At 45.0% G+C, this 15,363-nt stretch overlaps 1 protein-coding gene across 1 annotated transcript in view; it reads right to left on the bottom strand.

Moving 5' to 3' along the window:
- PLEKHG7 (pleckstrin homology and RhoGEF domain containing G7) overlaps positions 1-15,363 on the bottom strand; it is a 46,822-nt gene that overhangs the window by 21,397 nt on the left and 10,062 nt on the right. The window contains exons 5-9 of the mRNA XM_029079544.2: positions 7,286-7,390; positions 6,684-6,827; positions 5,349-5,444; positions 3,131-3,232; positions 1,836-1,949 (exon numbers count right to left, since the gene is read on the bottom strand). Of these exons, the coding sequence (XP_028935377.1) occupies positions 1,836-1,949; positions 3,131-3,232; positions 5,349-5,444; positions 6,684-6,827; positions 7,286-7,390 (561 nt within the window). The remainder of the gene's footprint in view (positions 1-1,835; positions 1,950-3,130; positions 3,233-5,348; positions 5,445-6,683; positions 6,828-7,285; positions 7,391-15,363) is intronic.

Below are 15,363 nucleotides of genomic sequence, written 5' to 3'. Positions count from 1 at the left end.
CAAAAATCGACAATATTAACAGCTCGAACCCTTTCCTCCCTTAATTATGAACTCTTCTCCCATTCCCCAAACTCTGACAAATGCTCACCGGCCATGCTAGGTATTGCCGTTGGAGTCTGTTACCCTTGTTTGTCAGTTGCTTCTTTTGTGCCTGTACTAATTCATCTGTCGCCAATTTCGACCTCCCGCCACAGACTTTGAGATGGTGAGTCCTCTGTGGACTAAGAGGGGGTGTCTGATTTATTATCCTCGTACCTTTCCCCAGTGCTCCACACCAAGTAGGAGCTTACCACATGCAAGGGGGAAAGCAAATCTCCGTTGCAGAGGGACCGATGGAGGATTCTGCCCTGAGAAGTGGGGTGGTGTTCGCCTGGGGTCGCCCCTCTTTTCCATCCAGCAGGCTGAGCTCCCGTTAAGGCTCTCTACTGCTAGATGGCACTCTAGTGCTCTAGAGGAGCTGAAGGGAAAATATGCTTCGCACAAAAGTGACTTTATATTTCAGAAATCATCATGCTCTTTGACGCGCTTTCCTGTGGCCAAACCCACCCCAAGAGACGCTATATACGCTGAGGGAGGGCTAGTTTTATGGTTTTCCACCCTTCCCAACCCCTCCACACCAGAACTTCTCTTTTCCTTCCGCCGGGGTATATGAAAATATACAAAGGTCGCAGTTAAACAGCAGCCCATGGCAACAGCCGGCCACACATTCAGAGCGTTCCTGCAGCTGTAAGAAAAAGAAACAAAACCAAAAAAAAAAAAAAAAAAACCCAACCGAAAACAGGCTGTCCGAAAATCCCTGGCCTAAACTCTTCACCCAGATCAATGGGTTCTGCAAGGTCAATAAATCAATTATACCTCATAAATTCATTATTTATATTAATGTCCGTCTCCCGCTCTAGACTGTAAACTTGTTATGGGCAGGGAACGTTTTTTACTAGTTCTGTTGCATTGAACTCTCCCAGGTGCTTAGTTGAGTGCTTTGCAAGTTGTAAGCCTTCAATAAATACTATCGATTGGTATTTATTGAGCACTTATTGTGTTCAGAGCGCTGCCCTAGGCACTTAGGAGCATACAATAAAGAGTACAATAGGTAGTACAACTGAAGAACAAGCAAAAGAAACCTGGGCATGGGCAAAACTAGAAAAAGTGAGTTCCAGCCTCAGCAGTCAACAGACTTAGGATTCAGATTCCCCCCCACGCCCCACCCCGGCAAAGGTTAACATCAGGCCTTTTAGCCCCAGACTGGGCACTGGGATTCCATTCATTCTTTTGGAGGGTTTAATAGATTTTTTCTCTTTTTTAATGGCACTTGTTAAGCACGTGCTAGAGTCCGGCACTGTGCAAGATAACCATGATGGAAACAGTACCTGTTCCCCACTGGGGTCCCAGTTTTAATCCCCATTTTACAGATGAGGGAACTGAGGCCCAAAGAAGTTAGGTGACTTGCCAAGGTCACACAGCAGACTGGTGGTGGGGTCGGTCGGAATTCGAACCCAGGTCCTCTGACTCCCAGGCCAGTGCTCTGTCCACTAGGCCACGCTGCTTCAACTCTAGGTTCCAATTTCCACGGAAATGGTCATGGCAACATCCACTGGAGGCAGGTCTGGGGCAGATATGAATGACCACTTATTCCAGAGGGATCCCCGCTTTTTGCTCCCTTTCCCCTTTTCTAGAATCTTTCCCTGGAAGAGATGCAAAATGTAAGAGGCCGAATCTGGGCCACCTTCCTTCACCCTCTACCGTCAGTGTGGGGAGAACCCCTATAAATAATCGTGCCTTCAATCTCCATGCAGAATGAGGAAGGGCAGAAGAAACGAAAAGAAATGCCGCTTTACCTTTTGGTAGATGCTAAAGTCCTCTCTCTGTCTCAGGTTCTCGAGATAAAAGACAGCGGATGTGTAGTTAAGGCAGTACGTCTGGTGGCTCTGGCAGAGACTCCCTTTGAAATTCTACAAAACCGAAAATGCAGAAGATCAGAGTAAGCAACAGAAATTAATGCTAAATTCTTGTCGTAGGATCTATTTATTACACAATGATAGGGGAAGAGGATTGTGTCTTCCAACTCTATCGTACTCTCCTCAGTGCTTAGTACAGTGCTCTTGCACACAGTAAACATTAAATAAATAGCACTGATTGACTGATACACCTCTGGGCATAATTATGAAGGATCAGATAAATAACTCAGCTGTTCCCTTTGAGACTGATTCTTATTGATTCACTTGCATTTTTAAACTGTTAGCTGTTTCCTGCTTTAGATTTACCATGTTTACTTCTCTTTGCATTTTTTATGGAATTTGTTAAGCACTTACTATGGACCAAGATTGAAACTGTGAGTCTTATGTGGGACAGGGACTGTGTCCAGTATGATTTGCTTGTATTCATTCAGTGGTATTTACTGAGCCCTTAATGTGTGCAGGACAGTGTATTAAGCCCTTGGAAAGTGCTATTTAGCAATAAAGAGAGACATTTCCTGCCCGCCCCAGGACTCAATACAGTGCCTGGCACATAGTAAGTGCTTAACAAGTGCCATTATTATTATTATTACTATTACTAATTGCTGGGGTAGATTGAAGCTAATCCTGAAGCTATTGTAAACTAAACTCACAGTCTTATTCCCCATTTTACAGATGAGGTAATGGAGGCACAGAGAAGTCAACTAATTGCCCATGTTCACACAGCAAACAAGTGGCAGAGCTGGGATTTGAACCCAAGTCCTTCTGACTCCCAGGCCTGTGCTCTATCCCCTAGGGCCACTCCGCTTCTCAGCATTTTTTTAAGCACTGACTCCTCTGCACATCCAATTTATAAATGTTCACCAAGCAGCCGTCCTGTCCGGACCACTGCACTAAGCACTTCGGAGATTATAACACGTGTGACCCCTACCCTGAACTCCTCCTAGGAGTATGTCTTTAAAATGGTTTTAAAAATTGATTTTGAACTTGTTTTTCCATGCATACAGATTGCTGCCTTAATCAAGTGGATGCAGTAGTAATGGAACACCTTAAGGGAGAATCTCTCTGTCGTTTATCTTTTATTCTTCTGATTTATTGGATTTTCCACAGAGGCAAATGGAAGACGGGAGTGTATCGAGCACGCCTCTTGCCCTGGGTGACGGCAGCAGCAACGGTACCTGCGTAAGTACAGAGATGAATTCCATTGAGGCCGTAGCTGCGGGGGCATTGATGTGGGCCTTCACGGTGCTGAACAAAGTGGTCACAAAGCTGAGGCTTATCTGGTAATGGACAGAAAGGAACAGTTAGAATCTTTGGCCTCTCAAGAGCACCGGCAGGGGCAAAAATATCAAAACCACGTGGCTTGACAAGCAGGTATAATTCTTTCTTCCTGCCAGATACATAATTTCCTATTTGGAGCTTCCTTGCTTTTGGTTGATTTCTTTTACAAAATATTATTTGCTGGACACTGCTCCACCTCCCAAGGCTTTAGCAGCTATTGATGGGTCGGGTTCAGGGACTCCGTAACCATAGCGACTTGCAGGGCTCCCATCCCTCTCTCCCTCCCTCCTCAGATTTTCCCCAGCTAGGATCAGCATAGCTTAGTGGACAGAGCACCGGCCTGGGAGTTGGAAGAACCTGAGTTCTAATCCCAGATCTGACGTTTGTCTGCGGTGTGACCTTGGGCAAGTCACTTATCTTCCCTGTGCGTCAGCTCCCTCATCTGGAAAATGGGGATTAAGACCGCGAGCCCCGTGTGGGGCGGGGACTGTGTCCGACCCGACCAGCTTAGCGCTTAGTACCGTGCCTGGCTCAGGGTGGTTATCTGCACTCAAATCATGGAGCGAGGGTGGACTCTTCCCTTACTTAGGCAGAGATACATACGTACTAGCAGCCAAACAGTTACCTGAGCTGGGAATACAGTCTTATATATACCTTCTCTCTTTACAACACACACAAACATGCATATATACACACACACATAGACGCACACACAATCCTACCTATTCCTTCTTTCTCTCTCTTTACACTCCTGCTCCTACACATACACACACACACACCCGCCTCCCCAAAACCAACAGACTGGAACAGGTAAACTCAGCTTGGATCAAAGCAGCCGGAGAAGAAACATCTTTTGCTGCCTCCCCCACTAACTGGCTACTGTTCCCACCTCATCCAGTTCTCCTGGACTTCATAGCAGGCAGCCACTGGCACTCAACTCTGATTTTCCTTCTTACCTTCTAATTTTGCTGCTGCTCTTCTGTCCCCACCTTAGGGGGAGGGGGGTGGCGGCGAATGGATCTGAGTGAACGGGTGTGTGTGTGTGTGTGTTGGGCGGGGTGCGCGTGTGCAGCAGTGATGTTGACTGGTGGATGAGGGTGAGAGGAATTATTAGTCCCTTGGCTAATAATAAAGTAGGGTTGAGCTGGGGAAGGGGTTGACAGGCAGCTAGGAGGGCAGGAAGAGGAGGGAAGCAGGGTGAGGGCCAATGACTGGCCTTAACTCACGGTCATTTGTCTGGGAGATGATGCCGTGGCAGATGGCAAAACCGACAGTACTCTAGGCCATAGAGGACGTATTCTACACTTTCGACCCATTGCACCGCTTGGGGCGGAGAGCCGTGTGGCAGATACACTCTTTTTAAACCTCTAGACTATTAGTTCTTGGCATTTCTTTTATAAAACATAAACCCTGCCAAAGACCTCTCCCTCCCCAACTCAGTTAATCAGGGGTATATTTTAAGGGTGTACTCTGTACAGAACACCCAATTAGATGTTGAAGGAAATTCCAAGAAATGTGAAAGATGTGATACCTACTTTTTATGGTTTTTGTTAATTGCTTACTATATGCCAGGAACTGTTCTAAGCGCTGCGGTAGATATGAGCTAATCGGGTTGGACACGGTCCGTGCCCCACGTGGGGCTCGCAGTCTTACTCCCCATTTTATAGATGAGGTAACTGAGGCACAGGGAAGCGAAGTGACTTGCCTGAGGTCACACAGCTGATAAGTCGCAGAGGCACATTAGAACTCATGTCCTCTGACTCTCTTAGCTCTTTCCACTAGGCCACACTGCTTCTATACTTTTTCTCTATTTTTGAGGCTCTCCAGTCTAGGGAGGGTGACAGGAGAAAATCCATGAACATATCAGAAGAGACATTAAATGCAAATCTCGGAAATGTATAACTACACATTGTACGGAGACGTGCAAATACGGTGGATTATTAGAGTGAATGGAAGCGGGCAGGGTTCCTCAGTGGAAGAAATGTAGTCTGAGAAGGAGGTGTGAAAGACGTTACTACAGTTTTCAAATTATTTCTGTGAATTGTAAGAATCTCCAGTGGCACAGCTAGTTGTCTTTCCCGGTTTTGTTACTGAATCAATCTTTCCTCTTCTCACCTGACTTAACTCCTCCAAGTTGGCAAAAAGTCTCCATGCATCCACATCCAAGAGGTGTTCATGACTTTGTAGGTATCTTAAAGTCTTCATAAAGATCTAAAAGAACCAACCGAATAGAATATTGTCCTGTTTTATACTTCAAAATCTTGTCTCCTTGTCAGAAAATGAGGTCTTTCAACTCAGAGATGCTTTGGAAGGACCTTAAGGCCTCTCCTGGATACAGAGGGGAAGAATCCTCAAGCTGGTCCGCCCCCAGGACACCCCAAAGGTTTCTATAAGAGGTCTCCAGGAAATGGCTAGTTATACATCACTGCACCCCTACTGTGTGTTTGTATGTGTGAGCTTTCTACTCAGAGAAAGCTCATTCTGCGTCGAGCATACTTGGTAGTAAGTTGAAGAAAATTCCCAGACCTGTTCCGTCCTGACCCTCCCATGGCCTGACAGATAAGCCAGGAGAGAAAGGATGAGGCGTCTGGTATATTGAGCACCAGTGGGTGATCAAATAACAGGGAATGTGTCCATTTGTTGTTGTATTGTACTTTCCCAAGCGCTTAGTACAGTGCTCTGCACACAATAAGCTCTCAATAAATACAATTGAATGAATGAATGAATAGCAAACTATTCCTTTTAGACTCACTGACCTTCTGCTCCCTATTCTTATGACTTTCTCAAACCAACACATCTCCTCTCTTGTAATATTTGCATTTAAATTGATAGTGAGCAGCTTTGTTAGCCCATTTATTATTTTTCTCTCAGGTATTCTGAAACTAATTAAGACCCATGAACATAGTAAGTATTAAAATGAATCTGGCAGATTTGGAAATGTAGTTTAAGATATTGAGTCATGCAAGGGTCAACCTTTGTTCGACAGCAGGTGCAAGGTCAGTGATATAGAAAATGTGGAGAGCTATCAGTGAGATTTAAATGAATGAAGTGGAAAAGGGGCAACTCCTGTTGTGAACATTTCACATCAACAAGTATTTCATTTGGAAGAAAGCTTGAAAACAGGTGTCTTGCAGTTGTGTCTTCTTAGCCAAATCAAAAACAGTTTCAGGATAACAAGTTTTCAGACTAGCAAGGTCAAAACTAGAGTCCCCTGTCTGCCGAGGTTTGTTAAAATGAGTTTTCGTGTGCCTTACGGCTGAGAAGGAAAGTTTCAAAATTGCTTGTGGAAAAGATGGGGTAAAGGAGTCTCGGGAGATGAAGGTAAAATTAAGAAATGGAACAAAGCTAGATGTGTTTTTCCTGAAAACCCTTTAACCTCCCTTTCACCGAGTAGTCCGAACAGGCGAGTGAACACTGTGACTGTACTGTCAGAGTTAAGTCCAATATTACCATTTTGAGAACAAGCAAATGATCCAAAAAGTATGTGCATTCACTGGTGAAGAGTTCCCACATTGCTTCTTGCTGTTTTCTCAAATCTGGCTGATCACTGGGAACTTTTTGATGTGATTTCAGAACTTCATGCCAGCTCATCTCCTGCACATTGTGGGGGTATGGAGGAGGGGGAGATGTTGGAGAGAGAAAGGAGAGGAGGAAACAGAATGGTTCAGTCTGAAATGGCTGGCAGACTGTGTAATGGTCTTGGGCTTACAAAAATATATTAGTATTGGATTTCAGCTACTGATTGATTTAATTTTAATAGTAACAATAATGATGATAATATAATAATATTAACAAATATAATAATACTTGTTAAGCACTCTGTGTCAAGCACTGTTTTAAGCACTTTACCATAGTGGTGGTAGTTATTATTATTATCAGCTGTAAACTGGCCCTAATGAAAAACCTCACACAAGTAATAGGCTAGCATTATTTTTTGCTAATATATGCATAATCCAGTTAACTAGGATAGTTGAAATTAAACATGTTGCCTAATACAAAAGCTAAAAAAGAAAAACAGAATAATCGACATTGAGATAGTTTTTAACCAATACCTTAAAGGGGTGAAACTCATACTCATATCCACTGCAGTCTGCGATCTCAGTGGATGAAAGGCAGTTTTCCAGATCAGATTTTTGCTTCTGTTTATCTTTATTCTGCTTAAAGATATTTCAAAAACAAAATATTCAGTTGTTCATTCTTTAAAGATGTAAATTAGAGTAGGTTCAATCAATCAGTGGTATTGATTGGGTGCTTACTATGTGCAGGGCACTCTACTAAATACTTGAAAGAAAATATAATAGAATTGGTAATAATAATTGTGGCATTTTTAAGCACCTACTTTGTGCCAAGCACTGGGCTAAGTCCTGAGGTCGGTACGGGAAGCAGCGCGGCTCAGTGGAAAGAGCCACTGTCCATAACCTGTTGTCAGCTGTGTGACTTTGGGCAAGTCACTTCACTTCTCGGTGCCTCAGTTCCCTCATCTGTAAAATGGGGATGAAGACTGTGAGCCTCACGTGGGACAACCTCATTCCCCTGTATCTCCTCCAGCGCTTAGAACAGTGCTTGGCACATAGTAAGCGCTTAACAAATACCAACATTATTATTATTATTATTGTTATTACAGGAGAATCAGATGGGATACAATCCTTATCCCTCATGGAACTCACCGTCTAAGTTACAGGTAGAACAGGCTTTGAATCCCCATTTTTCAGATGAGGAAATTGAGGCATAGAGAAGTTAGGTGACATTCCCAAGGTCTCGACCTCTCAGCTGCCTCTGCCACTGTCGACCACCACCTTCTCCTCGAAACATTATCCAACCTCGGCTTCACCGACTGTCATCTCCTGGTTCTCCTCTCCTCTCTCTGGCAGCTCATTCTCAGTCACTTTAGCAGGCCCTCCTCTGCCTCCCACCCCCTAACTGTGGGTGTCTCTGAAGCTTCAGGGCTGGGTCCCCTTCTATTCTCCAACTCCCCCCACTCCCTCAGAGAACTCATCCTCTCCCTTGGCTTCAACCACCACCTCTCTGCGAATGATTCCCACATCTATATCTCCAGCCCTGATCTCTCTCCCTCGCCGAAGTCTCGCATTTCTTCCTCAAGACATCTCTACTTGGATGTCCGGCCGTCACCTCAAACATAGCATGTCCCAAACAGAACTCTTATCTTCTCACCCAAAACTTTTCCTTTCCCTGACTTTCCCATCACTGTAGACGGCACCACCATCCTTCCCGTCTCACAAGTCCGCAACCTTGGCGTTATCCTTGACTCCTCTCTGTTGCATGACATATTCAATCTATCACCAGATCCTGTCGGTCTCACCTTCACAACATCGCTAAAATCCACCCTTTCCTCCCCGTCCAAACGGCTACCACGTTAATCCAAGCATTCATCCCTCCTTGATCACTCTATCTGCGTCCTTGCTGACCTCCTTGCCTCCAGTTCATACCTCACTCTGCTGCCTGGATCATTTTTTCTATAGAAACATTCAGTCCACATTTCCCCACTCCTCAAGAACCTCCGGTGGTTTGGTTGCCCATCCACTTCCACATATCAATCAATCGTATTTCTTGTGCGCAGTGTGCAAAACACTGTACTAAGCGCTTGGGGCAGTACAATAAAACAATATAACGGACATATTCCCGGCCCACAACAAGTTTACAGACTAGAGGCTCTCATATCAAACAGAAACTCCGTACCATTGGCGTTAAAGCGGTCGATCACCTCGCCTCCTCCCTACTCTCCTACTACAACCCAGCCCACACACTTATCTCCTTGAATGTTAAACTGTTCACTGTACCTTGATCTCATCTCTCTCACCGCCGACCTCTAGCTCACATCCTGTCTCTGGGCTGGAACTCCCTCCCTTCCCTTCCCTTCCCTACTGGGCAGGGAATGTGTCTGTTTATTGTTGGATTGGACTCTGCCAAGGGCTTAGTATATTGCTCTGCACGTGGAAAGTGCTCAATAAATATGATTGATTAAAGTGGTGGGGCTGGGATTAGAACCCAGGATCTCTGATTCCCAGGCCGGTGTGCTTTCCAGTAAACTTTTGTCTCCTTAGTCTTGCACTTGATACCCCTAAACCCTAAGCTATTCCCTTACCTTCCAGATCTGGTCTCTATCGGCAACTTATAAAAGCTTGCCTAGGGTTTGATTCTACCAGTGCGCTACTCCCTGGTTGTGTTATATATTAACTCTTTAAGGTAATTGCAGCAATACCACATCACTGCAGTGAAAGAAATTGTACCCTCCAGCCATAAAAGTCTTAAAACAGCTGGAAGTACCTAAACTTTACCTCTTCCTAGTTGGTCTCCCTCCCCAGCCCGAGCCTAGCCCCACCTGATAAACAGCAGCAGACATGCATATGTTAATGATGGAAACTGCCCGAGTCATTTGACTGGCAGATGCCCAATTGGCAGGAACCAGTCCGAGGACACGTAACGTTAGCAGGACATACGCCGACCCCTTCAACTGGTTGGAGATCAGATAGAAGTGCCCAGGCACATCTGGAGTCCAAAAGGCCCTTATGCAAATAGCACAGACTCCGTTGAGGATTTTACAATCTAGTGGGGGAGACATACTTTGCAGGTAGAGGCAGTAGCTGAGTATAAGGAAGGGGCAGGGTATCGGAGTGCTCAGATGGTATAAAATTAGGCACAGGTGAATCAGAAGGGATGGAGAGTAGGGTGGGGAGATAAGAGGATAGTCAGAGGGGACGCACGGGGGGAAGGAGAAAACAGTAGGGAGATGACAGGATGCGCAGGGAAGGCTTTTAGTTTACAACATTTAGCTTTATGAAACGCCACTGATGCCAAAGGACAGTGAATACAGGCTCCTGTTTGCGTTCAAGCAATTTAATGGTTCAATCTGAACTTTCTAATAGATGTATTGGGGCAGGGGATGCTAGCAATGTCTTGTCTTAGGCTGTCAAGTTGTCTCCAACCCATAGCAAAGCCATGGACACATCTCTCCCAGAATACCCCTTCTCCATCTGCAATCATTCTGGTAGTGAATACATAATGTTTTCTCGGTAAAAATACAGAAGTGGTTTACCATTGCCTTCCGGTAAACTTGAGTCTCCACCCTCGACTCTCTCCCGTGTCGCTGCTGCCCAGCAAAGGTGAGTTTTGACTCACAGCCGATTGCCTTCCACTAGCTAGCAACTGCCCAAGCTAGGAGTGGAAGGGATATGCCTCTGCTTGACTCTCCCCCCCGGAGTCGAGACTGGTAGAGTCCTGGGAACTCTCCAGGTGTGACCCTGAGAGGGGTGCTGGTGATGATAAACCAGAAATCTAAATTTGCGGCAGGAGAGTTATATAAGAAAATTTCTACGGTGCCATCCAATCCCCGGTCATATTATGTTTGCTGGGCCTGCCTTTCCAATGCTTCCGGCCCTTTCTTGTTTTCTGATGGACCGTTGATCTATGCCACTGAAATTTAAGTCAAGGGATTCTCTGGTAAACTAACTTTATATGTGCATCCTGTATGTGGGCTAGGTTGTAGACCTAATGGCGGGTGGTGAGGGGCGGCAGGGAGGGTGCGCCGTACCCAAGTACATCCCAGAAAGCCTGACACTGGAGCAACTGAGAGAGGAGAGGGGCTGCAGGTGAAACAAGAGGGAAGATCAGTTAGGGAATGAAAGACTACTTGGAGACTGCTTTCCTATGAATTTATCCTAACTGACAAGGAAATCCATTATGAAATTCAAGACCATATCAACCCTTCGAAACTTGGAATCTAATTTTGGGCTACACAACTTTCTGTGGCGATGTGTCCTATCAACTCACCAACTATTGTGTGAAGAAGTGTTTCTTTTTGTGTTCAGTGGGTGCACCTCATCTTGATGTTTTGGGTTATGATGAACAATAATTCCATGTTTGCCCTGCCATATTGAGTCCAAACTTTTTTTATGGTATTTGTTAAGCACTTACTATTGTGCCAGGCACCGTTCTTTTGAGTCTATCCTCTTAGCAAAGCGGTTCTGGCACTGGTTGAGAGTCAGCATGGCCCAGTGGATAAAGCACAGGCCTGGGAGACAGAAAGACCTGGGTTCTAATTCTGACCCTGCTGCTTATCTGTGGTGTGACCTTGGACAAGTCACTTAACTTCTCTGTGCCTCAGTTACCTCATCTATAAATCGGGGATTAAGACTGTGAGCTCAATGTGGGAAAGGGACTGGATCCAACCAATTTTTTATGGTATTTTTAAGTGCTTACTATGTGCCGGACACTGTTCTAAGCACTGATTACCTTGTATCTACCTCAAAGCTCAGTACAGTGCCTGGTACATAGTAAGCACTTAACAAATACCATAAAAAAAGCCCAGACCAAACCAAAACAAAAAAACCAAGATTTCTCCAGAACCAGCACCCACTGTGTTTCAAATGAGAACGCATGATAGTTTCAGAAAGTGCAAGGTTTGGTAACAGTGAAAATCAGGCCAAATTTCTGGAGGTTTTTGTTACTCTGGGAGAGGTGATGTATTTGACGGTTTTAACTTCCAGAGTAGCCAAGAAATTTCTGAGTCTGTGGTATACCTCCTACAGCATTTCTGTCTTATGCCTATTGCTGATGTCTGAAACCACCACAGCAACTAAGTGTGGTGGAAAATTCTGCAACAAAATGGAAAAGGAAATGAGGCCATGGAATGGGGGACTTGAGGAAATGAGGATATGCAATTGGAGGATTTGGAACTTTTCAGTTACTAGAGGTTCCACGCTTGGGCCCACCCTCGTCGGACATTCATTTTATAGGCCTCAGGCTAACACACAGTTTTGGAAAGTGCATGCGTTTTTTCAGAGCATGAGCACCTTTTTAGCTCTTCTATTATATGTTGAAGTAGTTTGGCCTAGAGGAAAGAGCACAGGCCTGGGAATCAGAGAACCTGGGTTCTAATCCTCCCTTTGCCGCTTGCCTACTATCTGACCTTGAACAAGTTCCTCAATTTCCCTGGGCTTCAGGTCCCTCATATCATGACTGACATCAAGAATATGAATGCCAAGTACAAGAACAACAAAGTGAACACTGTTCTAAGCTCTGGGGTAGGTACAAACAGTGTGGCTCAGTGGAAAGAGCACGGGCTTGGGAGTCAGAGGTCATGGGTTCGAATTCCTGCTCTGCCACTTCGTAGCTACACTGTGACTGTGGGCAAGTCACTTAACTTCTCTGTGCCTCAATTACCTCATCTCTAAAATGGGGATTACGATTGTGAGCCTCACGTGGGACAACCTGATTAACCTGTATCTACCCCAGTGCTTAGAACAGTGCTCTGCACATAGTAAGCGCTAAAATACCAACATTATTATTATTATTATTAAATGGGGATTCAATACCTATTCTTTTTCCTATTTCCTACATGGGGCTCATGTAGGTCCTGATGATCTTGTATTTACCCCAGAACTTAGAGTGCTTGCCACATAGTAAGTGCTTAATAAATACCACAGGTATTCTACTAGGTATGGTAGCCTCATGGTTTGGCACTCTTGCACCTGCAAGATGCGTCCATTTACTTACCGTTCTTTAGGATCTGAAGAGTGTGTAGTCCTCTCCATATTTAAATCTTCAGTAATGTTCAGGAAGCATACAATTTTAGTAATGACACAGCTATTTTAAATGAATTCACTTTATAGTCTGCCTTGTTAAGAGGGTAGCAAATGTTAATGACAACTAAAAAAACAAGGGCTTTCAATCAAACCATGGTAATTATTGAGCACTTACTATAAAAATGATAGTTATAATTATGGTATTTTTTAAGTGCTTAGTATGTGCCCAGCGCTGTTCTAAGCGCTGGGGTAGATACAAGCTAGTAAGGTCGGCCATAGTCCCGGTCCCACACTGGGCTCCCAGGCTTAATCCCCATTTTACAAATGAGGTAACTGAGGCACAGAGAAGTGAAGTTTCTTACGCAAGCTCACACAACAGACAAGTCCCAAAGCCAGGATTAGTACCCATACTTTTCTGACTCCCAGGCCCATACTCTATCCAGTTTAGTAATTTCTAAACAGTAGAAACAGCTACTGTCCCAACTTCCCTGAGAGGCTGTGTGTTGTTTTGCCTTGGGTCTACACTTCAGGAGGTGCTAGTGTTTCATTTAGGTTGACAGAAAATATACATCGCAGAGTGTCACCAGAACGCTGCAAGCTACGTGATGAAATAAGACCCCTCGGTAGATGGGCTTTCGGGCTGAAAGAGAATATCCTGTCATGAATATCCTCGTGGCAACAAAGCTGTCCAGTAGTTTATCTGGAAAGAGGGAGAAAGTGGGGAAGGGAAGAGTGAAGAGTTCAGCCTTGTGGCAGAACAGCGGGGAGAAAGAGGGTATAATAGGTTGAGTAATCTCCCACGGTCACTGTGTGCAGCTGCCATGCACGTGTGGTGATATTTCCAACCACATCCCAAGCTAAATGCCACCCACCACTGGCAGCATTACTGAGGGCCTGGTTTGTGCAGAACTCTCTACTGGGCTCTCGGGAATACACAACAGAAGTGGAGCGTGCGGACCCTATCCTTGGATATTTTATAATTCTTGTTTTTCTCTCAGCAAGAGAGGGATGTATGTTTCACACCCAGATGAAAGAGGAACGCTGAGTATAGTTTTGCTTTGGGTTTGGGTACGAATGGTAATTGGAATGAGTTGGAAAGTGATGTTTCCACTTGTACTCTCCCTAGAACTTAGTACGGTGCTCTGCACACAGTAAAAGCTCAGTAAATAGATCCAATGAATAAATGTTTCAGTGAGGTTGGAGTGATTTCCTATTTCTGCTACTGTGCCTTTTCTTCTCAAGGTGTATTAAGAAGGAAGATTCAAAGGAAACTCCGGGGTTAGAAAGGCATATAGAACTTTAAAAAAACAAAAAAACTAGACGTCTCTCTTTAGTCCCGCCTGTCTGTAGTCCTTGACCAAAGAGGCCATTATTGTGTGGTTTTGTTTTTTTTGTGCCATTTTTGATTGCTGATCTATTGTGGATACCCTCATCATGGCAACTGGCAGAGAGTGATCATCTGTGAGGAAAGGGAGTTTTTTTCTTTAGTAACCCTATGAATCTAAGCAGTGAGGACCAATAGAGTAGAAAGAGCATAGGCCTCGGAGCCAGAAGACCTGGATTCTAACCTTGGCTTTACCGCTTGTGTGTTGGTTGACCTCGGGCAAGTTACTTAACTTCTCTGTGATTCAGTTTCTTCATCTGTAAATGGGGGTTCATTCCCTGCTCTCCTTCCTATTAGACTGTGAACTCCGTGAGGACAGGGATTGTGTCTGACCTGATCATCTTCTATCTTCCCCAGTGCTTATTACAGCACCTGGCACATAGTAAGGACTTAATAAATACTGGGCAAATACTGGCTTCTGGGTAACTTTGTTTTTAGGATTCTTCCAATTAAAACATTGGTTTCCAACCTGCCCCTCCCATCTCCTGCCCTGCTTGTTCTCCCCAAGCAGAGTGTGGGCAGGGAATGAGTTTCTACATGGTTGTAGTGTACTTTCCCAAGCGCTCTACCCAAGTAAGCTCTCAATAAATATGATTGAATTGAATGAATGAATCTGATCTGTGGGAAAATCTGCCTCAAGTTCCCGACAACCACTGATGCAAGATGAGACCGCTTATCCTAGGCCTTTGGTAGCTCTCAGCCCCGTCTCCTTTCGGGCCCACTCTCAAAGAGAGTCCCCCCTCCAATTTCCAGCCATGCCCCCTCCCCCCCCCCAAGCAAAAATGTCAGGACCTCTTTTGTTTTCGGCCTGCACTGTATCCCGCTTCTCGTGGCTACGGGGTAAGTTATAATAATGATGTTGGAATTTCTTAAGCTCTTACCGTGCCGAGCACGGTTCTAAGCGCTGGGATAGATACAGGGCAATCAGGTTGTCCCACCTGAGGCTCGCAATCTTAATCCCCATTTTGCAGATGAGGTAATTTAGGCCACAGAGAAGTTAAGTGGCTTGCCCAAAGTCACACAGCTGACAGGTGGCAGAACTGGGATTAGAACCCATGACCTTTGACGCCTAAGCCCGTGATCTTTCCACTGAGCCACGCTGCTTCTAAGTTTGAGCCGCGTCACCTTCACTCAGGACCTAAGCTTCCTGCTCCAGGAAAATTGGGGGTAAAGGAGTGTGGTTTCTGGGAGGTGAGGGAGAGGA

Source organism: Ornithorhynchus anatinus, chromosome 14 (genome assembly GCF_004115215.2).
Source record: "Ornithorhynchus anatinus isolate Pmale09 chromosome 14, mOrnAna1.pri.v4, whole genome shotgun sequence".
NCBI lineage: Eukaryota > Metazoa > Chordata > Mammalia > Monotremata > Ornithorhynchidae > Ornithorhynchus > Ornithorhynchus anatinus.
The sequence above is the reverse complement of the archived record's forward strand: the minus strand, read 5'-3'. Positions and strand labels throughout refer to the sequence as shown.